Raw genomic sequence first — 26,717 nt, forward strand, 5'->3', positions numbered from 1 at the left:
TGCCCTGATATACCTTAAGTGGTCACTCAGGCACCTGCTTTTAGAACGTCTTACTAGCTAAACCTGGTGTGTGTTTAGCTTGTTAGTGACATGAAAATCCAAGATGACCATTCATAAATGTAACTTTTTCCACACATGCATTTTTGTAATTGGGACCATTGAATTTCTTTGCTCTGAAAATGTGTATTTAGCCACTGGAATGAAGATCCTAGGTCATTTTTAAGCCAAGATATTGGGGAAAAAAATTAGCAGCCATTTTTAAAACTCCAAGATGGCCACTATGGTGTCTTCCAAGAAAATTGATGGTTCCATTTTCTGAATGGTTATTGCATACACTTTCCAAAAGTGTTTAGTTTGATTCATCTCCGCAAAATTGGAATACAATTATAGAACAAACCTGAGTATAGATCTCTTTGGAGAACCCTTGGGTATGGCTGGTATGACTATGCGCGATGTTGCCCATTTCTTGGTGTATGATCCAGCACACAAGCACCTCAGTGTTGAGGACCTCAGCAACTTGAAGATGGTTACTTTTGAGAGGTGGGGATGCACTTGTTGTGATCCAGGTGTAGGGGCAGTTATGTGGTGAATGTGGCCTTGGCGCATGCTCCCTGACCTCACTTGTTAGACTCCACTTTCCACCACCCTCATCAAAATGTTAAATGAAATTTGTTTTGAAAGAACGATGTTCTATCCCTGCAGTAGAGTTCCAGAAATGTAGGCTTTGTTCAGAGTGCCAGTAAAAGCATAACTTATTTGCATATCCCATTTGAATCTGATGTTGTCCCTGGAATCAGCTAGAGCCACGCTTCCAATTTGGACATTACAGCTCCTTGTGTTCCTATTACCACTGGGATGACTTTGGACTTTACCTTCCACATCTGCTCCACTTGCTCCTTTAGCCCTTGGTACTTCTCAGTTTTCTTATGCTCCTTCTCTCTGCTCTTGCTGTCAGATGGGATTACCACATCAATCACAACTGTGGTTTTCTTTCCTTTGTCAACCATCACTATGTATGGTGGGTTGGCCAGCAGTTGCTTGTCTGTCTGGAATTTGAAGTCCCACAGGACTTTAGCCCTGTTGTTCTCAACCACCTTTGGTGGCATCTCTCATCAGGACTTTGGGACTTCTAATCTGTATGCAGCACAGACATTCCTGTACACATTTCCAGACACTTGGTTGTGCCTCTCATTGTACGATGTCCGAGCTTGCATCTTGCATCCTGCTACTATGTGCTGAGCTATCTCTGGGGCACATTTGCACAGCCTGCAAATTGGGTCCTGTTGGCTGTGGTAGACTCCTGCTTGTATGGAGCTGGTGCTTAGGGCTTGTTCTTGTGCTGAGAACAAGCCCTCTGAGAACATAAGACCCTCTGTGCTGTCCTTTAGGCCATCCTTTTCTAGCCACTGGTAGGTCTTCTTGATGTCAGCCACTTTCTCTATCAATGGTACATCCCATGGAGGGGCTTGGTCTTCCATGATATCTCCTCCTCCTGTTTCTTATCACAACCTGTCTTCAGCTGCCTGCGGCATTCTTGAAGCAGCTGATCCTGAGGGACCATCTTTCTACCATCTTTCTGATGTATTCATGAATGCCCCTTGTCTCATCCTGGATTGTGGCTCTGACACTCACTAATTCTCACCCTCCCTACTTGCGCTGCTCATAGAGCCTCCAAGTACTGGACTATAAGTGGAAACCTTCATACATTGTGAGAAATTTTCATGTCTTGATATCAATGGCATCTATCTCCACCTGTGGCCAACTTATTATCCCAGCTGGGTATCTGATGACTGCTCAGGTTGGTCTGTCTGGTCCTTGAGCTCTGGTGTCCTGCTCGGTCAACCAGTAACGGGTGCTTCGACCCTCTGGTATTATTTCCAATGCCCTTCTGAGCTGTGCTCATGTGTTGACTCATGTACCTACTCAACTTGGTTGCTATGATGCCTGACAGGAGCCTACACATTGTGGAGAGGTAGGCAATTGGCCGGTAGTTTGAGGTGGGCTTCATAGATAATTGGCAAAGCTTCTGGGGAAAACCTGGTCTTGTTAGGAGAGACGGCATCCATCCCACTTTGGATGGAGCAGCTCTCATTTCTAGAAATCTGGCCAGTTTTCTTAAATCCTCCAAACCGTGACTATCCAGGGTTGGGACCAGGAAGCAGAGTTGTAGTCTTACACACCTCTCTGCAGCTTCTCTCCCCCTGCCATCCCCTCATTACCCCATCCCCGTAGGGACGGTGCCTGCTCCCAGACCACCAATAACCAGCAAAAATCTATTTAAGCATAGAAATTCAAAAAGAAAAAATAATATAGCACCTTCAACTGCATCACAGACTAAAACAGTTAAATGTGGTCTATTAAACATTAGGTCTCTCTCTTCTAAGTCCCTGTTAGTAAATTATATAATAATTGATCAACATATTGATTTATTCTGCCTTACAGAAACCTGGTTACAGCAGGATGAATAAGTTAGTTTAAATGAGTCAACATCCCCGAGTCACACTAACTGCCAGAACGCTCGTAGCACGGGCCGAGGCGGAGGATTAGCAGCAATCTTCCATTCCATCTTATTAATTAATCCAAAACCCAGACAGAGCTTTAATTCATTTGAAAGCTTGACTCTTAGTCTTGTCCATCCAAATTGGAAGTCCCAAAAACCAGTTTTATTTGTTATTATCTATCGTCCACCTAGTCGTTACTGTGAGTTTCTCTGTGAATTTTCAGACCTTTTGTCTGACTTAGTGCTTAGCTCAGATAAGATAATTATAGTGGGCGATTTTAACATCCACACAGATGCTGAGAATGACAGCCTCAACACTGCATTTAATCTATTATCAGACTCAATTGGCTTTGCTCAAAATGTAAATGAGTCCACCCACCACTTTAATCATATCTTAGATCTTGTTCTGACTTATGGTATGGAAATTGAAGACTTAACAGTATTCCCTGAAAACTCCCTTCTGTCTGATCATTTCTTAATAACATTTACATTTACTCTGATGGACTACACAGCAGTGGGGAATAAGTTTCATTACACTAGAAGTCTTTCAGAAAGCGCTGTAACTAGGTTAAAGGATATGATTCCTTCTTTATGTTCCCTAATAACATATACCAACACAGTGCAGAGTAGCTACCTAAACTCTGTGAGTGAGATAGAGTATCTCGTCAATAGTTTTACATCCTCATTGAAGACAACTTTGGATGCTGTAGCTCCTCTGAAAAAGAGAGCCTTAAATCAGAAGTGCCTGACTCCGTGGTATAACTCACAAACTCGCAGCTTAAAGCAGATAACCCGTAAGTTGGAGAGGAAATGGCGTCTCACTAATTTAGAAGATCTTCACTTAGCCTGGAAAAAGAGTCTGTTGCTCTATAAAAAAGCTTTCCGTAAAGCTAGGACATCTTACTACTCATCACTAATTGAAGAAAATAAGAACAACCCCAGGTTTCTTTTCAGCACTGTAGCCAGGTTGACAAAGAGTCAGAGCTCTATTGAGCCGAGTATTCCTTTAACTTTAACTAGTAATGACTTCATGACTTTCTTTGCTAATAAAATTCTAACTATTAGAGAAAAAATTACTCATAACCATCCCAAAGACATATCGTTATCTTTGGCTGCTTTCAGTGATGCCGGTATTTGGTTAGACTCTTTCTCTCCGATTGTTCTGTCTGAGTTATTTTCATTAGTTACTTCCTCCAAACCATCAACATGTCTATTAGACCCCATTCCTACCAGGCTGCTCAAGGAAGCCCTACCATTAATTAATGCTTCGATCTTAAATATGATCAATCTATCTTTATTAGTTGGCTATGTACCACAGGCTTTTAAGGTGGCAGTAATTAAACCATTACTTAAAAAGCCATCACTTGACCCAGCTATCTTAGCTAATTATAGGCCAATCTCCAACCTTCCTTTTCTCTCAAAAATTCTTGAAAGGGTAGTTGTAAAACAGCTAACTGATCATCTGCAGAGGAATGGTCTATTTGAAGAGTTTCAGTCAGGTTTTAGAATTCATCATAGTACAGAAACAGCATTAGTGAAGGTTACAAATGATCTTCTTATGGCCTCAGACAGTGGACTCATCTCTGTGCTTGTTCTGTTAGACCTCAGTGCTGCTTTTGATACTGTTGACCATAAAATTTTATTACAGAGATTAGAGCATGCCATAGGTATTAAAGGCACTGCGCTGCAGTGGTTTGAATCATATTTATCTAATAGATTACAATTTGTTCATGTAAATGTGGAATCTTCTTCACAGACTAAGGTTAATTATGGAGTTCCACAAGGTTCTGTGCTAGGACCAATTTTATTCACTTTATACATGTTTCCCTTAGGCAGTATTATTAGACAGCATTGCTTAAATTTTCATTGTTACGCAGATGATACCCAGCTTTATCTATCCATGAAGCCAGAGGACACACACCAATTAGCTAAACTGCAGGATTGTCTTACAGACATAAAGACATGGATGACCTCTAATTTCCTGCTTTTAAACTCAGATAAAACTGAAGTTATTGTACTTGGCCCCACAAATCTTAGAAACATGGTGTCTAACCAGATCCTTACTCTGGATGGCATTACCCTGACCTCTAGTAATACTGTGAGAAATCTTGGAGTCATTTTTGATCAGGATATGTCATTCAATGCATATATTAAACAAATATGTAGGACTGCTTTTTTGCATTTGCGCAATATCTCTAAAATTAGAAAGGCCTTGTCTCAGAGTGATGCTGAAAACCTAATTCATGCATTTATTTCCTCTAGGCTGGACTATTCTAATTCATTATTATCAGGTTGTCCTAAAAGTTCCCTGAAAAGCCTTCAGTTAATTCAAAATGCTGCAGCTAGAGTACTGACCGGGACTAGAAGGAGAGAGCATATCTCACCCATATTGGCCTCTCTTCATTGGCTTCCTGTTAATTCTAGAATAGAATTTAAAATTCTTCTTCTTACTTATAAGGTTTTGAATAATCAGGTCCCATCTTATCTTAGGAACCTCATAGTACCATATCACCCCAATAGAGCGCTTCGCTCTCAGACTGCAGGCTTACTTGTAGTTCCTAGGGTTTGTAAGAGTAGAATGGGAGGCAGAGCCTTCAGCTTTCAGGCTCCTCTCCTCTGGAACCAGCTCCCAATTCAGATCAGGGAGACAGACACCCTCTCTACTTTTAAGATTAGGCTTAAAACTTTCCTTTTTGTTAAAGCTTATAGTTAGGGCTGGATCAGGTGACCCTGAACCATCCCTTAGTTATGCTGCTATAGACTTAGACTGCTGGGGGGTTCCCATGATACACTGAGTGTTTCTTTCTCTTTTTGCTCTGTATGCACCACTCTGCATTTAATCATTAGTGATTGATCTCTGCTCCCCTCCACAGCATGTCTTTTTCCTGGTTCTCTTCCTCAGCCCCAACCAGTCCCAGCAGAAGACTGCCCCTCCCTGAGCCTGGTTCTGCTGGAGGTTTCTTCCTGTTAAAAGGGAGTTTTTCCTTCCCACTGTGGCCAAGTACTTGCTCACAGGGGGTCGTTTTGACCGTTGGGGTTTTTCCGTAATTATTGTATGGCCTTGCCTTACAATATAAAGCACCTTGGGGCAGCTGTTTGTTGTGATTTGGCGCTATATAAATAAAGTTGATTTGATTTGATTTGATTTAGTTTGAGGGTGTCATACCTTTGTGGGCGTCCTGTATGATCAGGATTGTCCTGCCCTGTGTTCGCCAGTCTGGGTGAGTACCTGCTCTTAGTAGCTCACCCATTTGTACTGCCAGACGCACATGGAGTGCTGTTAATCCCTCCTGAGACTCATTGCTGGATGTCTGCCTTTGTGATGTTGATTGGTTGTTGTTCTGGGAGGTGGCTGTGGTGTACTCTTAGGTCTACCAGCCACTTGGCATTGTTGTTGTGTGATGCCTTTTTCTCCCAGATGTTCTTCCAGTATTACACAGTCTCAGTTCTGGGCTGGGCTGTTGTTGTTTTATGTTTTTCCCCTTTCAGCTGAAAGTACACCCTGGAAGTGTCATTGGAGAACAGGCCATTTATTTTCTTGGCCTCTGCTTCTCTGGTGCATCTCTTCGGCTGAGTAGCCAGAGCTGTGAGCCTTTGTTTGGCAGTTTCCAGGGCCTCAGTTATGGACATCTTATTGTACTTCTTATCCATCCAGGACCTGTGCCTCATGATGCCCTTCTGTGCCTCTTTTAGTTGGCTAAGATCCTTCTGGGCTTTCTGGATTTTGGCCTCCAATCTTCTTCTCCATGGACCTTTGGGGATATTCTTTATCTTATACCCAAATGTGTCAAAAATCAACAATTACTGTGGCAGTGGCATATATATATATACGAGGTCTGTTAGAAAATATCGGACCTTTTTATTTTTTTCAAAAACCTGATGGATTTGAATCATGTGTGCTTGCATGAGCAAACCTTGAACCTTTGTGCGCATGCATGAATTTTTTCACGCCTGTCGATTGCGTCATTTGTTTGTAAGCAGCCTTTGTGTGAGGATGGATGGAGTCTCTTGTCGTTTTTTTTTTTTTGCAAGAAAATGGCGGAATGACTGGAGCAGCGCGACTGCATCAAATTTTGCCAGAAACTGGGCGACAGCCAGGTGGAAACCATTCGGATTATTCAGACGGCTTTCGGTGACGATCCTATGGGCATCACACAGATTAAGGAGTGGTACAACCAGTTTAAAGATGTCCGTACAACAGTGGAGAGCGAGCCACGCTCCGGGCAGCCATCAACATGCTGAAATGACCGGATCATTTCCAAAGTGAATGCTGTGGTGATGCGGGGCCGTCATGTGACTATCCAAGAAATTGTGGAAGAGGTGGACATCAGCACTTTTTCGGCACATTCCACTGTGACAGAAGATTTTGCCATGAAAAGAGTTGCAGCGAAATTCATGCCGATGGCTTTGGCACGAAGCTGATGGCGCAGTAAAAGCGCCTTCGTGTTGAAGTCTCACAGGACATGTTGTGACATGCTCACCTCTTCCACAATTTCTCGGATAGTCACACAACTGAAAAACCACTGAAAGCTGTCTGAATCTTCCGAATGGTGGAGAAAACCTGTGTGAAGTCACCCATACATTTTCTACTATAGTAACAGAAAAAGAGGATTGTCACACAGACACACAGATCGGATCTGGTCACTGTCAGTCAGCAAGATCACTTGATGGAAACAAATATAGAATAGAATCTGTAGAATAAATGCCAACCTGCACTGAAACTGTTCTGCTGGCTTGTGGAGATTCAGCACCTTACTAGTACACTGTTAGTTTCCTTCCCATCATAATGATGCTTTACAGCATTTTGTGGATGTGACACAATGTTGTGTCAGCAAAGGATCATTTGTCAATATGGCATTCAATGGCAACTGTATGATGTACAACTGGAAAGAAAAGAAAGAAATGAAAATTTTAACTGAAATGCAGGCTGATATCTGGCAGGCTGCAAAAAGAGAAAGTGCAACAAGCAGACAGGCACTCCTTAACTTTCCAAACCTCCTAAAACAAACAAGAAGCTGTGTGGAAACTCACCTCACTGACTGCAACAAGGTGTCCTCCACGGTCGAGAGCAGAATCAGAAGCACCGGCACCAACATGGACTGTAGAAAAGCCTCAGTGTGCATGATTAGAATCCACACAATCAGAAGTGAAGTAGCTTGAAGGAATTTCTGAGTAAGTACGCACACGTCGCCCTACACAGACAGGACGCTGAGAGCGAAAGAAAAGGAGAGAAAGCGCAGCAGGCTGGTCTGAACTGGCTCTGTCCCTTCAGAGGCCAACAGTCCTCTCCAGACAAGTGCCTTTGATTAGTCCTGACTCTCAGACAGAATCCTGGGCAGGAGCTGCAACAGGGAAACCTGCCAAAAACAAAAAGTTAAGTCATTGTTTTGAGATGTAATTAGAAGCAGACTGTTTTTTATTCTCGCTTTCAGTGTTTTTCCTTCCTTTTCCATGCAAAAGAACAGAATAACGATGTGTGCACAAGGAATTGAGGAAATATGGGCACATGTTACAAAACTAATATAAATTCAACATTCCATCGCTGTGCTGTTTGTGGACAGGCCGTTCCAGCAAAATTGGCAGCAAAATCTTTGCTTAGTTACTTGGATATTTTTCAAAGCTGCTTTTTTTTTTAACTTCTCCACTCAGATACAGTATATCCTGTTGTTCAGGCCATCGAAGCAGCTGACCAGACAAATTACAGTTAAAATGTTTAGGCAGATCCAGATCTGGACAGGAAAAATGTAGATGAGTGGGTGAGGGAGTGAGTGAGTTTGTCCATCCTAGTCAGACTGTGCAGACAATAACTCAAAAAAATGCTATCATTTTGTCACTTACCAGATTAAAAGCACATGATGACAACAAACCCTATAAACCCTATCGGTTTAACGTCTGCACATTGACCCTATGTGTCTTTTTGCAAGGAATGTTTTCACAGTTTTTGATCTATGGCAAGATGCATTATCATCTTGAAAAATGATTTCATCATCCCCAAACATCCTTTCAATTGATGGGATAAGAAAAGTGTCCAAAATATCAACGTAAACTTGTGCATTTATTGATGATGTAATGACAGCCATCTCCCCAGTGCCTTTACCTGACATGCAGCCCCATATCATCAATGACTGTGGAAATTTACATGTTCTCTTCAGGCAGTCATCTTTATAAATCTCATTGGAACGGCACCAAACAAAAGTTCCAGCATCATCACCTTGCCCAATGCAGATTCGAGATTCTTCACTGAATATGACTTTCATCCAGTCATCCACAGTCCACGATTGCTTTTCCTTAGTCCATTGTAACCTTGTTTTTTTGTGTTTAGGTGTTAATGATGGATTTGTTTAGTTTTTCTGTATGTAAATCCCATTTCCTTTAGGCGGTTTCTTACAGTTCGGTCACAGACGTCGACTTCAGTTTCCTCCCATTCGCTCCTCATTTGTTTTGTTGTGCATTTTCGATTTTTGAGACATATTGCTTTAAGTTTTCTGTCTTGATGCTTTGATGTCTTCCTTGGTCTACCAGTATGTTTGCCTTTAACAACGTTCCCATGTTGTTTGTATTTGGTCCAGAGTTTAGACACAGCTGACTGTGAACAACCAACATCTTTTGCAACATTGCGTGATGATTTACCCTCTTTTAAGAGTTTGATAATCCTCTCCTTTGTTTCAATTCAAATCAAATCAAATCATTTTTATTTATATAGCACCAAATCACAACAAACAGTTGCCCCAAGGCGCTTTATATTGTAAGGCAAGGCCATACAATAATTACGGAAAAACCCCAACGGTCAAAACGACCCCCTGTGAGCAAGCACTTGGCCACAGTGGGAAGGAAAAACTCCCTTTTAACAGGAAGAAACCTCCAGCAGGACCATGCTCAGGGAGGGGCAGTCTTCTGCTGGGACTGGTTGGGGCTGAGGGAGAGAACCAGGAAAAAGACATGCTGTGGAGGGGAGCAGAGATCAATCACTAATGATTAAATGCAGAGTGGTGCATACAGAGCAAAAAGAGAAAGAAACACTCAGTGCATCATGGGAACCCCCCAGCAGTCTAAGTCTACAGCAGCATAACTAAGGGATGGTTCAGGGTCACCTGATCCAGCCCTAACTATAAGCTTTAGCAAAGAGGAAAGTTTTAAGCCTAATCTTAAAAGTAGAGAGGGTGTCTGTCTCCCTGATCTGAATTGGGAGCTGGTTCCACAGGAGAGGAGCCTGAAAGCTGAAGGCTCTGCCTCCCATTCTACTCTTACAAACCCTAGGAACTACAAGTAAGCCTGCAGTCTGAGAGTGAAGCACTCTATTGGGGTGATATGGTACTATGAGGTCCCTAAGATAAGATGGGACCTGATTATTCAAAACCTTATAAGTAAGAAGAAGAATTTTAAATTCTATTCTACATAGAATTAACAGGAAGCCAATGAAGAGAGGCCAATATGGGTGAGATATGGTCTCTCCTTCTAGTCCCTGTCAGTACTCTAGCTGCAGCATTTTGAATTAACTGAAGGCTTTTCAGCAGCACTGAGGTCTAACAGAACAAGCACAGAGATGAGTCCACTGTTTGAGGCCATAAGAAGATCATTTGTAACCTTCACTAATGCTGTTTCTGTACTATGATGAATTCTAAACCCTGACTGAAACTCTTCAAATAGACCATTCCTCTGCAGATGATCAGTTAGCTGTTTTACAACTACCCTTTCAAGAATCTTTGAGAGAAAAGGAAGGTTGGAGATTGGCCTATAATTAGCTAAGATAGCTGGGTCAAGTGATGGCTTTTTAAGTAATGGCTTAATTACTGCCACCTTAAAAGCCTGTGGTACATAGCCAACTAATAAAGATAGATTGATCATATTTAAGATCGAAGCATTAATTAATGGTAGGGCTTCCTTGAGCAGCCTGGTAGGAATGGGGTCTAATAGACATGTTGATGGTTTGGAGGAAGTAACTAATGAAAATAACTCAGAACAATCGGAGAGAAAGAGTCTAACCAAATACCGGCATCACTGAAAGCAGCCAAAGATAACGATATGTCTTTGGGATGGTTATGAGTAATTTTTTCTCTAATAGTTAGAATTTTATTAGCAAAGAAAGTCATGAAGTCATTACTAGTTAAAGTTAAAGGAATACTCGGCTCAATAGAGCTCTGACTCTTTGTCAACCTGGCTACAGTGCTGAAAAGAAACCTGGGGTTGTTCTTATTTTCTTCAATTAGTGATGAGTAGTAAGATGTCCTAGCTTTACGGAGGGCTTTTTTATAGAGCAACAGACTCTTTTTCCAGGCTAAGTGAAGATCTTCTAAATTAGTGAGACGCCATTTCCTCTCCAACTTACGGTTTATCTGCTTTAAGCTGCAAGTTTGTGAGTTATACCACGGAGTCAGGCACTTCTGATTTAAAGCTCTCTTTTTCAGAGGAGCTACAGCATCCAATTGACATCTCTCATGTTGGAGCCATGATTCATGTCAGTCCACTTGGTGCAACAGCTCTCCAAGGTGTGATCACTCCTTTTTAGATGCAGACTAACAAGCAGATCTGATTTGATGCAGGTGTTAGTTTTGGGGATGAAAATTTACAGGGTGATTCCATAATTTATTCCTCAGAATTGAGTGAGTCCATATTTTTTTCCCTCTGCTTGGTCTAAAAAAGTAACCGTTACTGACTGCCACAATTTTTTTTTTTTTTTTTTAATTTCTTATAGTGTTTCTTAAAGCCAGAAAGTTGCCATTTGAAATGACTTTAGTTTTGTGTCATTTCTGTCATCTGCTTTTTTTCTACAAAATTAAACAACTGAATGAACATCCTCCAAGGCCGGTGATTCCATAATTTTTTGCCAGGCGTTGTAGAACAGTTGGAAGAGCAGCTTTGTTTAGGCTATATAATATCCCACAGACGTGGCTGCCACCTGCTGGATGGTTAATGAATGCCAGATAAATTATGGAAAATTATGAACACCTGTCACATATAGTTTGCCTCCTTTGTATGTAATTTACATCATGTTTGTTATGATTATTCCCTTCAGTAAACCCAGACATGTCCAGCAGGTGGCAGGCAAGCTGCTTGCAAGTTCAACCACACCTACTCCTAATTTCAACCAAAAGCCCTCATCCACCAACCACCCAGCAGGTGGTGATATTCAGCAGGTGCAAGACACGGGAATATTGCACAGGCAAAATAAAGTTGCTTTTTAGAACAGAAAACCAACACAGAGAACCACAACGAAGGTAAACAAAGAGCTGGTTTGTTACGGTCATTCTTACAAAACTGTGCAAACACACACACACACACACACACACATACACACACACACACACACAGCAGAAACAATCTGCACACAACAATAGTTCACAGGGTGGCAAGTGAGAAGATTGGTCGTTTTAACAGACCAAGGTCATGTACACAGGAAATAAGTCCAACAGGCTTCTGTGTCCTGAAGGGGAGCAGCAGAAGAGTTATCCAAAAAGACAGGCAGGCATTCAAAACTCTGTGATCTGTTATACCAGGTGATGAAATGTTGAATTGACAGGCAAGGTTCAGGAAACAGAGAATAGCAGTGTGGGTCAGTAACACAGAGGCAAAACACACCAGAGCAGACATAAAGTTAGACAATCTGACAGGCAGTCTGTGTCCCAAGAATGCTCCCGGTGAATTTAAGACCCTGCCGGTAATAGGAATGGAGTTATGCTGAGCACAAACAGACGGACGGACCGGCGCAAAGTCTTCGCAATACCCGATGGCCATATTTTAGCCTCGGGTAATAAACATCTATCTGCCGCAGCCAGGTGAAATGGGGGCATCCACTAGGCCTTTTCCATGTACTGGGGTCTCACTCGGGTACCTCTGTGCTGGATTAGGCACAGCGAAATGTGCCACATAGCCAAAATGTCAAAAGCTGACACTCCATCACAATGTAAGCAAAATTCCACATCCTTCTCTCTTAGTAACTGCTCATTTGATACAAAATCATTCTAGTGGTACCAAAGGAAAATTTAAAGACACAGTACCAAAGACCAGTGGCATAGCAACCTCAGCATGGGCCCCAGTGCAAGGTATATTAACAGGCTCTACATGCATGTTACTAGTTATTAGACGTATGTGCGCAATCCCGTGCATGCAAGTGCCCACCCACACTATGAGGTCTATATAAATTTTGATTTTACAATCAAATAAATGACTTGGGTTATTGTATTAGAAATTATTTAAGAGGTCAAGAATCTAGATTTAACACCTCTGAATCACATGTGCATAACGCATGAATTTGGTCCCCACACTGGCACACAATCTTGCGTGGCAATGAGTAAATCCATCGTAAACTCTGCATGCCAGTGTGCAAAGAAAACTTTGAAATGTTCAAAACTTCTGGCATGCATTCATTTTGTGAGCTAGTTGTGAACATTGCACAACCTATTGCACAACACTGCGTGTGTATGGTGCATCTGAACTTGAAATTGAGATTATGAAGAGATGTTACATCCGCAATAATCATACCTTTACACATACACTATCAAACTCGTAAGAAGGAATGAAAATGCAACTGTTTTACCAATCCATGATATTATAAATAATTACCTTTGAGACAAGATTCCAAATGTGTTTTCCATTGCACAATGTGCACTAGACAACCTGCAGCTGTAGATAATTACTCTGTGATACTGGGAGCGATGAGAGAATGGATTCATCAGCCAAGTTATGAGAGCAAATGCATCATCAGCTATGAAATGATTATTTCATATAGTGTGGTGTCAAGTGGGACAAAGCGAGACGCATTGGCACGACGAATTGGGCAGCAGTGCTGGGATCAAATTTGTGCAAGTGTCAAAAAACAAACCTGTCGTGAAACTGGTGCACAGCGGTGATCAAACAGGCAAGAAACATGACATGGATTACTAAGATACCCCAAGTTCCCTGAAAAAATATTTGACTCAGTGGAAAGTCATCCTGCGAGCCTTATGCCAGGCAAAATCCTCTATAACATCTCCAATGTCCAGCTCCCTGGTTCTTGAGTTTTCAGTGGAGAGGATGCTGAGCCACTCAGCCGCTCCTGCCCCGTGGAGCTCCTCAGGTACGTCTCGATCATTTTGAACTTGGAAAACGATCTCTCAGCTGACCCCACTGTCACCGGCAACGTCAGAAACAAGAGCAGCGGCCCGGCCAGGACTCCTCGGTGGGCTGCTGGCCGTGCTGGAAAATCCAACAAAACTGTCTAATTTAGTCAGCTTTGCTCTCTTCTCTATCTTTTATTATAGGTCAGATCAGAGCCAATCCTTCTCACCCTGGATATAGCCTTTTTGACCTCCTCCCCTCAGGCAGGAGGCTGCGGTCCCTTTGGACCAGAACCTCCCACCATAAGAACAGTTTTTTCCCCTCTGCCGTTAGCCTCATCAACAAGAACTTTTAGAACTCTGGATTGTTGCTATCACCACTAACAACCCTGTGTTATGTATTCTGTTTGCACAGATCACATATGGTGTATATATATATATATATATATATATATATATATATATATATATATATATATATATATATATATATATATATATATATATATATATATATATATCTTATATATTTATCTTAGCTCATATGCATTCTGTACATTTTGTAATATTGTTATAGTGTAAAGTTTTTATTATATATTATTTGTTTTACTGCTCTATTTTATTTTATTTTTATTTTATTTTTTGTCTTTTATGTTAGCACCAAGTACCACAGCAATTTCCTAATGTTGTGAACTTGCTCACTCATATGGCAATAAAACCTTTCTGATTTCTGTGGATTTATGTTTGGAAGAAGACAGTTTTCCGCATGGTATTTGGTGTCACTGGTTATCATAAATCTAACTCTGTCACTGATTGACATGGAGGCAGCGCATATTTACCCAGCAATCATCACTGCATAGTATCGTATGAAATAACCCAACAGACATTATGTTATTCTTTATTGTAAATTTAGCCTATTATTCATTAAAAAACACACTATTTTGGAAAATACTGCGCTTAACTATTTCACCGACTGGGAAACTGTGACAGAGAGATGTTTGCTTCAAGGCTATAAGGTAGTGAATCAGCAGTGTAACATACATGATGTGCACTTTTACATGCACTTTTATGCACGCTATGCACAGTGCATGTCACTGTGATAATGTAAATTAGTTCAGACAAATTCACAGGCCCCTGTATGTTCCAGGCCCCAGTGCGATGGCACGTCCTGCCCTGCCTGTCCCTACGCCACTGCCAAAGACAAAGACATCATTGGCAAATCAATTGAATTGTGCTCTGCATATTTATTTTGGCTTGTTTTACATCTTCCTGACACAACCGTACTCATTTATCTGGGCTTGGCACTCAGAATGTACTGGCTGCACAGCTCATGTGCTGAGTTTAGTCTGTTGATGTAATAATGAATAAAAAAAAACAAATACTTTCCAAAGTTTTAAGGCATCAGTAATACTAGCTATAGTACTTTGTTATATCACTAGTATTTCTAAAACTTAACACCATAGAATGAAACATATACGGTGGAGCGTGTGTGTGTGTGTGTGTGTGTGTGTGTGTGTGTGTGTGTGTGGAGGTGGGATCTGTGATGCAGCAATCTGGAACTTGTCCTGTTGCCATGGAGATGACGGCGCGCCTCCGCTAACTGCTCCTGCTGATGTGACTGCGCGCTCCCGCTCGGATCACAACACAGTCGGGAAACAGCTGATGTCATGGACACGACGACCCACTGAGAAGAATAAGACAGTCTGCTGCCGTAAGTCTGTCGCTTGGTGCTTTTAAAAGCTGTTGTGTTCGCTAAATGATGCGGCTCGCGCCTCCCTCCACGCGCTGAACGCTGTGTTCTCGCGGAAGCGGCGACAGATTCATCCTCTCGTGTAGGCCTTGATTCAATAATGTCGTCTTTTAGCTCTCCGTCTCGCTGCACCTCCACGTTAGCTCCGTGGGCACAGCCACGTTAGGCAGGTTTTCTTATATGCTGCGTGTTTTTCCTTCCTTCTGCTCCGTGTAGCTTTAGCTCTCATGTTTCCATAGCAACCTGGACTCCATCCTTTTTGTCATGTCAATATTGATATGCGTCTGTTTGCATTCAGTCAAACATGGAATCATATAGCACAGGAATACTTTGTGTTCAAAATTATAGATACTCGTTTTGATGTTAGGCCATTGTTTTTTCTTTTTTTTTTTGTACAGTAGGGGGGACTGGGATAGCTCGTGACATTATTAGGCCTTAAAGGATGAGTTCACTTTTTTGAAGAAAAAACAAAACAAAACAAACAAACAAAAAAAAAACACAACGACAACAAAAACCAAAACAATCTGGTTGTTAAGTGTGATGTAATGCATCATGTGATTTTTCAACTTCCGGGTCCAAACAAAAAAGGCGTGCTGTCATTAACATTGAGAACTGTACTGAGACGCTGTGATCAGGCTGCACTTAAACCATTGCACACAGACAACAGCGTTAAAATTTCAACATAAAACTCTTTGCATATTGTGCCTAAAACTCTCCTGGATATATTAACTGGGTTTTTAGACGTTGTTATTGCATTTGTTTTATGTAAAAATGCCAGAAGCTCAGGTCATTTCTCCATTATTTTCAATGGGAGTTGCTGTGAGCTGCGACCGCTTCCTGTTCATGTCGTTCGGGGGGAAAGTGAAGTTTGCGTCATGGTGTTTTAGATTCCGCATCATGCATTCAAACTGTATAATGCACGGCTTCTCATTGTTTAATCCTTACTTACAACACTGTTTGTCCTCTTTGTTCCAGAGTAATATATATAAGATGTCTGAAATTCGGTTTGCGTTTATTAGAGAATAAACGCAAACCGAGGTTAAACATAGCAGACACGGATCATTGGTAATATTTGTTTTAGCAACTTTTCAGGGTCTCATGGATGCAGTCTCTTATTAACGTGATGAAAAGCATCAAAAATTACATTTTAGTAGTACAGTGGAACCTTCATTTACAAGTTTAATTTGTTCTGTGACCAAGCTTGTAAGCCAGTCTGCTCATATTTCATACAAATTTCCCCCATTGAAAATAACTGAAATAATTTTAATCCGTTACAGCCTTGTAAAACATCCCCTATTCACTCTAAATTATGAAAAAATAATTTTTTATTAACAAATAGACATGTATATTTTACCTGTGCATAATAAAATATATAAAGTAAAAGAAAAAAGTACAAATTCTCGCCTTTGGAAACAGAGTTATCAGAGCTTAACAAACGAATTCTCAAGGTCGGCCATCCGGGCATTTAACCTCGAGGGGCAGTTTTTCTCAGTTAAACATTGCCGAGCTCAGTACAAATGCATCTAATTTGGTCACTTTTCAAAGGGGTCAGACTTGTCAATAAAGTCAACTTAATGTTCAGTGGTTCATTTCAGGGGGCAGCACGGTGGCTTGGTGGTTCGCACTGTTGCCTCACAGCAAGAAGGTCATGGGTTCGATTCCCGCCTGTGGCCTTTCTGTGTGGAGTTTGCATGTTCTCCCTGTGTTTGCGTGGGTCAGTGTTGTATAAAGTACCGGAAAATCACACTTAAGTAAAAGTACAGATACCCATTAAAAAATGACTTTGGTAGAAGTTCAAGTCACCAACTGAAATGCTACTCAAGTAAAAGTCTTAAAGTATCTAGTATTTATTGTACTTAAGTATGACAAGTAATGTACAACTAAATGTACTCAAGTATTGAAAGTAAAAGTACAAGTAAATGTTAATCAAAAATGGACTGATTTTTTTTTATATTAAAGTTTATCTAGGCTTGTAAATGACTAGTAGCATTAGTCAAAATACTGAAAATTGTGCACATCACACAAAAACACTTCAGAAACAAGGTTTCAAAACTTAAACGAGAGTAGGCTACTCACTAGGTGTTCACAGGAAACAGTTATTTATTTCTATATGTATTTATTTATTTATTTTCATTGTTACATGGTTTTATCTTTTCTGTTGTGTTTTGTTTCATTATGTTCTTTTTGTCTCTTTCTCTAAAATTGTATTGTAACATTATTAGTCTATTATTATTGACTATTATTGTCTATTATGTAGACTATTATTGTTGTTGCTACAACATATGAATAAAAATAAATTAAAAAAATTACAATTTGATTCTTTTACGACAATGAACGCTTAGCCATTAATTATACAGAAAACAAATCAACACAAATGTGCTGATGCGAACAGCTTAATGCTAACTTTAACATTGAAAATGCCATAGACATGCTAATGCGTTAGCATCGGTTCAGTTTTTAAGTTATAAAATACATCTATCAACTGTTTCAGAAGACCATAACAGGTCAATTTAACATAAAAATATTAACTATTACTCACAGACATATGCTCTTCAGGGTTTTAGCGGGGAAAAATTAGGATAAAGCGAAATGAAACAATCCACGAATCATAGATCGAAGCACTGCTTCGACCTGCGAATCACTGCTTCGATTGGTTCAAGGTTCAAAGCAAAGCTGCGCTGCAGAAAAGTTGATTACAGACCCGCTGCAGGTCTGTAATCAATGCAGAGAAATTATCATTTTCCTGACAAACACCCCCCAAGTGCGCAACTGCAAAAAAGCTTACTGGACATGCCTCATGACAAATTGCCCTGACTTCATTGCAGTCACTAGTAATCAGTGGTGTCTCTGGGTGAAAACACGACTTTTTTCGTGTGTGTGTGTGTGTGTGTGTGTGTGTGTGTGTGTGTGTGTGTGTGTGTGTGTGTTTTGTAACGAGTAACGGCATGGCGCATAGAAAATGTGTCGAAGTAGAAGTATGCAATTAAGGTCAGAAATGTAGTGAAGTAAAAGTGAAAGTAAGTTGAATTTAAAAAACTCAAGTAAAGTACAAAGTCTCCCAAAATGTACTTAAGTACAGTAGTGAAGTATTTTTAATTCTGTTTTGACATAGCGCATCCTGCTTAGAGGATTATGGCTAAGGTTAGGAGTTGTGATTTGAAATTAATTTTACATTTTTCCTGCTGGTATGTATGATGACTTCAAGCTATGACCCATTGAAGAGTGTGACACTGGCATAAGTGGGTGGGTGTCAGTGTCAGGGGTTTGCATCTCAGTCATGTTCAAGGTTTTATTTTATTTTTCCTACTTCAAGTATTAAGTGATTGCAGTGAATTTAGAAAGATCATTGCCAATATTTTGAAACTACAGGAAGTGTTTAAAATAGTCACTTAAAAAAGGTAATTTCAGGCCTACATACATACAACCCCTGGCAATAATTATGGAATCACCGGCTTCGGAGGATGTTCATTCAGTTGTTTAATTTTGTAGAAAAAAAAGCAGATCACAGACATGACACAAAACTAAAGTCATTTCAAATGGCAACTTTCTGGCTTTAAGAAACACTATAAGAAATCAGGAAAAATAATTGTGGCAGTCAGTAACGGTTACTTTTTTAGACCAGGCAGAGGGAAAAAAATATGGACTCACTCAATTTTGAGGAATAAATTATGGAATCACCCTGTAAATTTTCATCCCCAAAACTAACACCTGCATTAAAATCAGATCTGCTCGTTAGTCTGCATCTAAAAAGGAGTGATCACACCTTGGAGAGCTGTTGCATCAAGTGGACTGACATGAATCATGGCTCCAACACGAGAGATGTCAGTTGAAACAAAGGAGAGGATTATCAAACTCTTAAAAGAGGGTAAATCATCATGCAATGTTGCAAAAGATGTTGGTTGTTCACAGTCAGCTGTGTCTAAACTCTGGACCAAATACAAACAACATGGGAACGTTGTTAAAGGCAAACATACTGGTAGACCAAGGAAGACATCAAAGCGTCAAGACAGAAAACTTAAAGCAATATGTCTCAAAAATCGAAAATACACAACAAAACAAATGAAGAATGAATGGGAGGAAACTGGAGTCAACGTCTGTGACCGAACTGTAAGAAACCGCCTAAAGGAAATGGGATTTACATACAGAAAAGCTAAACGAAAGCCATCATTAACATCTAAACAGAAAAAAACAAGGTTACAATGGGCTAAGGAAAAGCAATCGTGGACTGTGGATGACTGGATGAAAGTAATATTCAGTGATGAATCTCGAATCTGCATTGGGCAAGGTGATGATGCTGGAACTTTTGTTTGGTGCCGTTCCAATGAGATTTATAAAGATGACTGCCTGAAGAGAACATGTAAATTTCCACAGTCATTGATGATATGGGGCTACATGTCAGGTAAAGGCACTGGGGAGATGGCTGTCATTACATCATCAATAAATGCACAAGTTTACGTTGATATTTTGGACACTTTTCTTATCCCATCAATTGAAAGGATGTTTGGGGATGATGAAATCATTTTTCAAGATGATAATGCATCTTGCCATAGAGCAAAAACTGTGAAAACATTCCTTGCAAAGAGACACATAGGGTCAATGTCATGGCCTGCAGATAGTCCGGATCTTAATGCAATTGAAAATCTTTGGTGGAAGTTGAAGAAAATGGTCCATGACAAGGCTCCAAACTGCAAAGCTGATCTGGCAACAGCAATCAGAGAAAGTTGGAGCCAGATTGATGAAGAGTACTGTTTGTCACTCATTAAGTCCATGCCTCAGAGACTGCAAGCTGTTATAAAAGCCAGAGGTGGTGCAACAAAATACTAGTGATGTGTTGGAGCGTTCTTTTGTTTTTCATGATTCCATAATTTTTTCCTCAGAATTGAGTGATTCCATATTTTTTCCTCTGCTTGGTCTAAAAAAGTAACCATTACTGACTGCCACAGTTTTTTTTCTTATAGTGTTTCTTAAAGCCAGAAAGTTGCCATTTGAAATGACTTTAGTTTTGTGTCATGTCTGTGATCTGCTTTTTTTCTACAAAATTAAACAACTGAATGAACATCCTCCGAGGCCAGTGATTCCATAATTTTTGCCAGGGGTTGTATAGCAAACAAGTAAACGTGTAGTCATATTCATGTGACCTAGACTGACCAGTCTGAAGTGCTACCTATGGATAGAATTTTGTATTAATATGCATATGTCGCGGACATGAATGAGCGAAGCTCGTCAGCATTTCACCATGTTATTTAGGTCCTTTAGACTTTATTTTGAGTAAATGCTGCAGCAAAGCATTAGCATAGCGAAAACCTTTCAGCTTCTGGTGGAGCGCCAGAACTTTCCAGACCCCCCACATTTTAAGCATCTTACTTTATTTGCCTCTCACATGCCTGGAAAAGCTCCTCGCCATCTAACCATGTCCTTTAGGTCCTTCAGACTTTTGTCAGTAAAATTGTTCTTGGGAGCATGACCATGACTGAAACCTTTCAGATTCTGGGGGGGGGTTGTGCTCTGCCCCCTTCCAGACCCCTCGCCTTTTTAAGCTTTTTCCTTATTTTGCCTTTCAGCTTCTGAAGGGGCTCTGCCCCCCCCATACTCCCCACCTTTTTAAGCTTTTTTTTTTTTTTTCTTTTCAGCTGACCCCCCTAATTACAGGCCTCTTACATTTTCAGCTAGTTGACAGTAGGGCTGTACAATATGGCCAAATTATCGTATCTCAATATTATCATATAAATTGTCATGTAAATGTCACTTATATACATGCTGTCCATATTCTTGAGCTGCTTAGGTGGCTAGGGAGAGTTCCCATGGGATAAAAAGCTTTTCAACCTACCATCCCTGGTTCTCAAGACCAGGCACCTAAGTGGCTCCGCTCTCTCTCTCTCTCTCTCTCTCTCTCTTTTTTTTTTTTTTTTGTTTAAAAATATTTAGGCATACTTTAGTAAACACTAGTAGAGTTCCACCTTAGATTTGGAAGTATAATAGAAGATATACCTTACTGAATTATTTTGCAAATATTTTTCTTTTTCTACTAAGGTGGATTAGATGTTTTTGTGGTACACAGCACAAACTACTGGACAGGAGGAACCTAGCAGTCAGTGTGACTCACTGATTTGAAAATGCAGGTCTTTCAGCTAGACGTGTGGTGCCGTGACATGTCAATCTTCTGTGTCTAATCAGATTTCAGGGGAGTCCAGTGAAACCACTGAACTCTACACTACGTGGAATGAGCCAGATCGGAAGTACAGAAAACACCATGTTGTGTTCCCCAGAACTTCGAACGCCGATATAAAAAAGATGCTCGTCATACACACACAATTTAGATTAATAATAATCGCCGATTTAGCTTTGTTTGATTTGATTTAGCTTTGTTTGCACCTCAAAATGCCGTCTTGCGCTGCAATTAATTGCACGAATCGTGATACTCGTGAAAATCGTGGGAGAGGACTTTCCATGAAGTTGACAGGCCAGACTCAGTAATATACATTATTCAGTAATATACATATAATACATATATTATACAGTAAAACATATAATATATATAATAATATAATATACGAGTATAATATTATAATATATGTGATATATAATATAATAATAATAATAATAATAATAATACATATATAATACATGTAATATACATTTTGAATTTTTGAAAACTTGGTCTGGCTTCTTTGAAAATGTCAACTTCTATAGAGCATTATCAAATAATATTACTATACTATTTTTTATTTTGGATCCAAATAAGATGCTCCTCCATCTGATTATGAAAGTAGTACACGCTCTGTACATACATAAAAAGGTACTAGTATTTTTCAAAATGTGTTAATCAGATGCTGTAAAGTTTTGAAATGTAAACAACTCATTTAAAATTGGGCCATTGCTCTAGTTGTATTTTGTTGTTTCAGACACTAAAGCTGTCACATAGTTCATTTTCAATTTGATAGAGTGTACATTGACGTGTGAATGGATTGACTGCTTTACATCAACTGTGATTGTGATTTGTTGCAATGTTCCTACTTCTGCAAAACTAAAATACATTCTAATATTTACTTTAACTGATTGACCAATTACTTGTGTGCCTTTCTGTGTGTGTGCATGACATTAAAAAGTATTTGTGCATTTGATTGTGGTTGATGTGCATTGTTTGGGGGGTGTTTTGAGTGAGTGTGTGTGTTGTGTCAAATGAACATTATGTGTGACTGTGTGTGTCAAATGAACATTATGTGTGTGTGTGTGTGTGGGGGGGGGGGGCTTTGTGTGTGTTCACAAGTGTATAATATGATAGAAAGTATTCAAATAGTGTTGCATTGCAAGAGCTTATAATGTCCATAGATTTAACAAGTTTTTGTTTCTATTTACTTTAGTAATCTATCAAAAACTACACTGCATGTACAACTCTTATAAATGGCCTTAACAGAGCTTAATAATATTACATAACAACTCGACGAACAGGTTCATTCTGCAGAAATTGGTGAGTTTAACCCTATAATATCGACCTGATTCCACTGTGCGTTGTTTGTGACTTTTGGGGGACGCAAGATGGCCGACAATGCAGCGGCTTGGCTTCACTCGCTCAGCCGTGATGCCCATTCCACGTAGTGTATAGTTCAGTGAGTGAAGCCCTAGCCTCCACTCTAGCTCCACCCATGCCAGGAAGTGTTCAACATTTCCTGTTTCACTGTGACTGAGAATTCAGCACTTTCTGTTTGAGTGTGAGCTTGCCACTGAGTTCCCGCGAGATTCCATGGGATCTCGTCTGTCAATCCAGGAAGTGTTTGACATTCGAACATTTCCTGTTTTACTGTGGACTTGAATATTGGCACTTCCTGTTTAGGATGCCCTGTACCATGAGTGAGCGTCGCGCCGCTGTGCGACACTTCGCTCATATTAATGCAACTACATACAGATAACCACGGACTTTAAAAAAAAAAAAAACAGAATCATGTTAATGGCTCTACTGTCTATAGAGTTGCAATGATTAATCGATTATTAAAACAACTGTTATATTAATCAACAACTATTTTGATAATGATTCATTTTTCTTAAAATATCCAAATTTTTAAATTTCAACTTCTTGAATGTGGCCATTTTCTGGTTTATTTTAATTGCTGCATTACCCCTTTCTGGAATTTAACTAAGTATCTTTTAGCTGCAGACAAAACAAGACATTTTAAAAGGTGTCAGTTTGAGCTCTGGATAAGATTGCTCAATATTTTTCACCATTCTTTTGACATTTTATGAACCTACCAAATAATCAACTAATGATGAAAATAATTGGTTGGTTAATCGATTATGAAAATAAAAATTATTTGTAGCCCTACTGTTATTGGTGCCCTAATCATTTTGTTTTTTTTAGTATTCAAATAAAGGATTCACAACCTTATATCACCAACATGATCCAAATTTGACTTACCGTTTTCAATCAAGCAGATCAAAATTGCAGTGACAGGACACCACGGCACACTGAGACTAGCACATGACTGTGTTGCAGATGCTAGTGTTAGCATCATTGTGACAGAGAAATATGCTTGACATTTTTTTGACTGGAGGGTGTGTTCCAACTACAGGGGATCACACTCCTCAGCCTCCACGGTAAGGTCTATTCCAGAGTACTGGAGAGGAGAATTCGACCGATAGTCGAACGTCGGATTCAGGAGGAGCAGTGTGGTTTTCATCCTGGTCGTGGCACACTGGACCAGCTCTACACCCTCCATCGGGTGCTTCAGGGTTCATGGGAGTTCGCCCAACCAGTCCACATGTGCTTTGTGGATCTGGAGAAAGCGTTCAACCATGTCCCTCGAGGCACCCTGTGGGGGGGGGGGGGGGGGTGCTCGGGGAGTACAGGGTCCGGGGTCCTTTGCTAAGGGCTATCCGGTCCCTGTACAACCGCAGGAGGAGCTTGGTTTGCATTGCTGGTAGTAAGTCAAACCTGTTTCCAGTGCACATTGGCCTCCGCCATGGCTGCCCTTTGTCACCAGTTCTGTTCATTACCTCTATGGACAGAATTTCTAGGCGCAGCCAGGGTGTAGAGGGGGTCCGGTTTGGGAACCGCAGAATGTCATCTCTGCTGTTTGCAGATGATGTGGTTCTGTTGGCTTTGTCAAATCAGGACCTTCAGAGTGCACCGGGGCGGTTTGCAGCCGAGTGTGAAGCGTCCGGGATGAAAATTAACACCTCCAAATCCGAGGCCATGTTTCTCGACTGGAAAAGGTGCCTTGCCCTCTTCAGGTCGGTGGGGTGTCCTTGCCTCAAGTGGAGGAGTTTAAGTAGCTCGGGGTCTTGTTTACCAGTGAGGGATGGCTGGAGCGTGAGATCAACAGACGGATCGGTGCAGCGTCTGCAGTGATGCAGTCACTGTATCGGACCGTCGTGTGAAGAGAGAGCTGAGCAGGGGGGCAAAGCTCTTGATTTACAGATCGATCTACATTCCAACCCTCACCTATGGTCATGAGATTTGGCTCATGACCGAAAGAACAAGCTCGCGAGTACAAGGGGCTGAGATGAGTTTCCTCCGCAGGGTGGCTGGGTGCTCCCTTAGAGATAGGGTGAGGAGCTCGGTCACTTGGGAGGAGCTCGGAGTCGAGCCGCTGTTCCTCCACGTTGAAAGGAGCCAGCTGAGGTGGCTCGGGCATCTTTTCCGGATGCCCCCTGGACGCCTCGCTGGAGAGGTGTTCCGGGCACGTCCCATCAGGAGGAGGCCCCGGGGAAGACCCAGGACACGCTGGAGGGACTATGGCTCTCAGCTGGCTTGGGAACGCCTCATGGTTCCCCCGGAGGAGCTGGGGGAGGTGTGTGTAGATTGGGAAGTCTGTGCGGCTTTGCTTGAGCTGCTGCCCCTGCGACCCGACCCCAGATGAAGCGGACGAAAATGGATGGATGGATGGATTTTTTTGACTGAATGTGCTTTACGGATAGAGACAAGTGAATCAGCTCAAACATTGGCCACCAAAGATCCCAATGAGAAGAACTTGAGGTAAAATATAGAAAATTTCATTGGAAAGTTTTGATGATATTACAACCCCAATTCCAATGAAGTTGGGACTTGTAAAGTGTAAAGAAAAACAGAATACAATGATTTGCAAATCCTCTTCAACCTATATTCAATTGAATACACCACAAAGACAAGCTATTTAATGTTCACACTGATTTTTATGCAAATATTTGCTCATTTTGAAATGGATGCCTGCAGCATGTTCCAAAAAAGCTGGGACAGTGGTATGTTTACCACTGTGTTACATCACCTTTCCTTCTAACAACACTCAGTAAGTGTTTGGGAACTGAGGACACTAATTGTTGAAGCTTTGTAGGTGGAATTCTTTCCCATTCTTGTTTGATGTACAACTTCAGTTGTTCAACAGTCTGGGGTCTCCGTTGTCTTCTTTTGCGCTTCATAATGCGCCACACATTTTCAATGGGTGACAGGTCTGGACTGCATGCGGGCCATTCTAGTACCTGCACTCTTTTACTACGAAGCCACGATGTTATAACACGTGCAGAATGTGTCTTGGCATTGTCTTGCTGAAATAAGCAGGGACGTCCCTGAAAAAGACGTTGCTTGGATGGCAGCATGTGTTGCTCCAAAACCTGGATGTACCTTTCAGCATTGATGGTGTCATCACAGATGTGTAATTTGCCCATGCCATGGGCACTAACACACCCCCATACCATCACAGATGCTGGCTTTTAAATTTTGTGCTGGTAACAATCTGGACGGTCTTTTGCCTCTTTTGTCCGGAGGACACAACGTCCATGATTTCCAAAAACAATTTGAAGCGTGGACTCATCAGACCACAGCACACTTTTCCACTTTGCGTCTGTCCATTTCAAATTAGCTTGGGCCCAGAGAAGGCGGCAGTGTTCCTGGATGTTGTTGATGTATGGCTTTCGCTTTGCATGGTAGAGTTTTAACTTGCACTTGTCGATGTAGCGACGAACTATGTTAACTGACAGTGGTTTTCTGAAGTGTTTCTGAGCCCACACGGTAAGATCATTTACATAATGATGTTGGTTTTTAATGCAGTGCGGCCTGAGGGACTAAAGGTTACGGGCATTCAGTGTTGGTTTTCGGCCTTGCCGCTTACGTGTAGAAAATTCTCCAGATTCTCTGAATCTTCTGATTATATTATGGACTGTAGATGATGGAATCCCTAAATTCCTTTCAATTGAACATTGAGAAACATTGTTCTTAAACTGTTGGACTATTTTTTTTCATGTAGTTGTTCACAAAGTGTTGATCCTCGCCCCATCTTTGCTTGTGGATGGCTGAGCCTTTTGGGGATGCTCCTTTTCTACCCAATCATGACAACTCACCTGTTTCCAATTGACCTGTTCACCTGTGGAATGTTCCAAACAGGGGTTCTTTGAGCATTGATCAACTTTCCCAGTCTTTTGTTGCCCCTGTCCCAGCTTTTTTGAAATGTGTTGCAGGCATCCATTT

At 40.9% G+C, this 26,717-nt stretch overlaps 2 protein-coding genes across 2 annotated transcripts in view; one reads left to right on the forward strand and one right to left on the reverse strand.

Moving 5' to 3' along the window:
- Positions 1–7,824, reverse strand: part of itgbl1 (integrin, beta-like 1) — a 103,809-nt gene extending 95,985 nt beyond the window's left edge. Inside the window, exon 1 of the mRNA XM_034186236.1 lies at positions 7,532–7,824. Within this exon, the coding sequence (XP_034042127.1) occupies positions 7,532–7,623 (92 nt within the window). The 5' untranslated portion in view covers positions 7,624–7,824. The remainder of the gene's footprint in view (positions 1–7,531) is intronic.
- A 7,291-nt stretch (positions 7,825–15,115) lies between these two features.
- The window catches only part of nalcn (sodium leak channel, non-selective), a 241,384-nt gene continuing 229,782 nt past the window's right edge, over positions 15,116–26,717 (forward strand). Inside the window, exon 1 of the mRNA XM_034185794.1 lies at positions 15,116–15,244. The gene's annotated coding sequence lies outside the window, so the exon portion shown is untranslated. The remainder of the gene's footprint in view (positions 15,245–26,717) is intronic.

The sequence above is a fragment of the Thalassophryne amazonica genome, chromosome 14 (assembly GCF_902500255.1).
Source record: "Thalassophryne amazonica chromosome 14, fThaAma1.1, whole genome shotgun sequence".
Taxonomy (NCBI): domain Eukaryota; kingdom Metazoa; phylum Chordata; class Actinopteri; order Batrachoidiformes; family Batrachoididae; genus Thalassophryne; species Thalassophryne amazonica.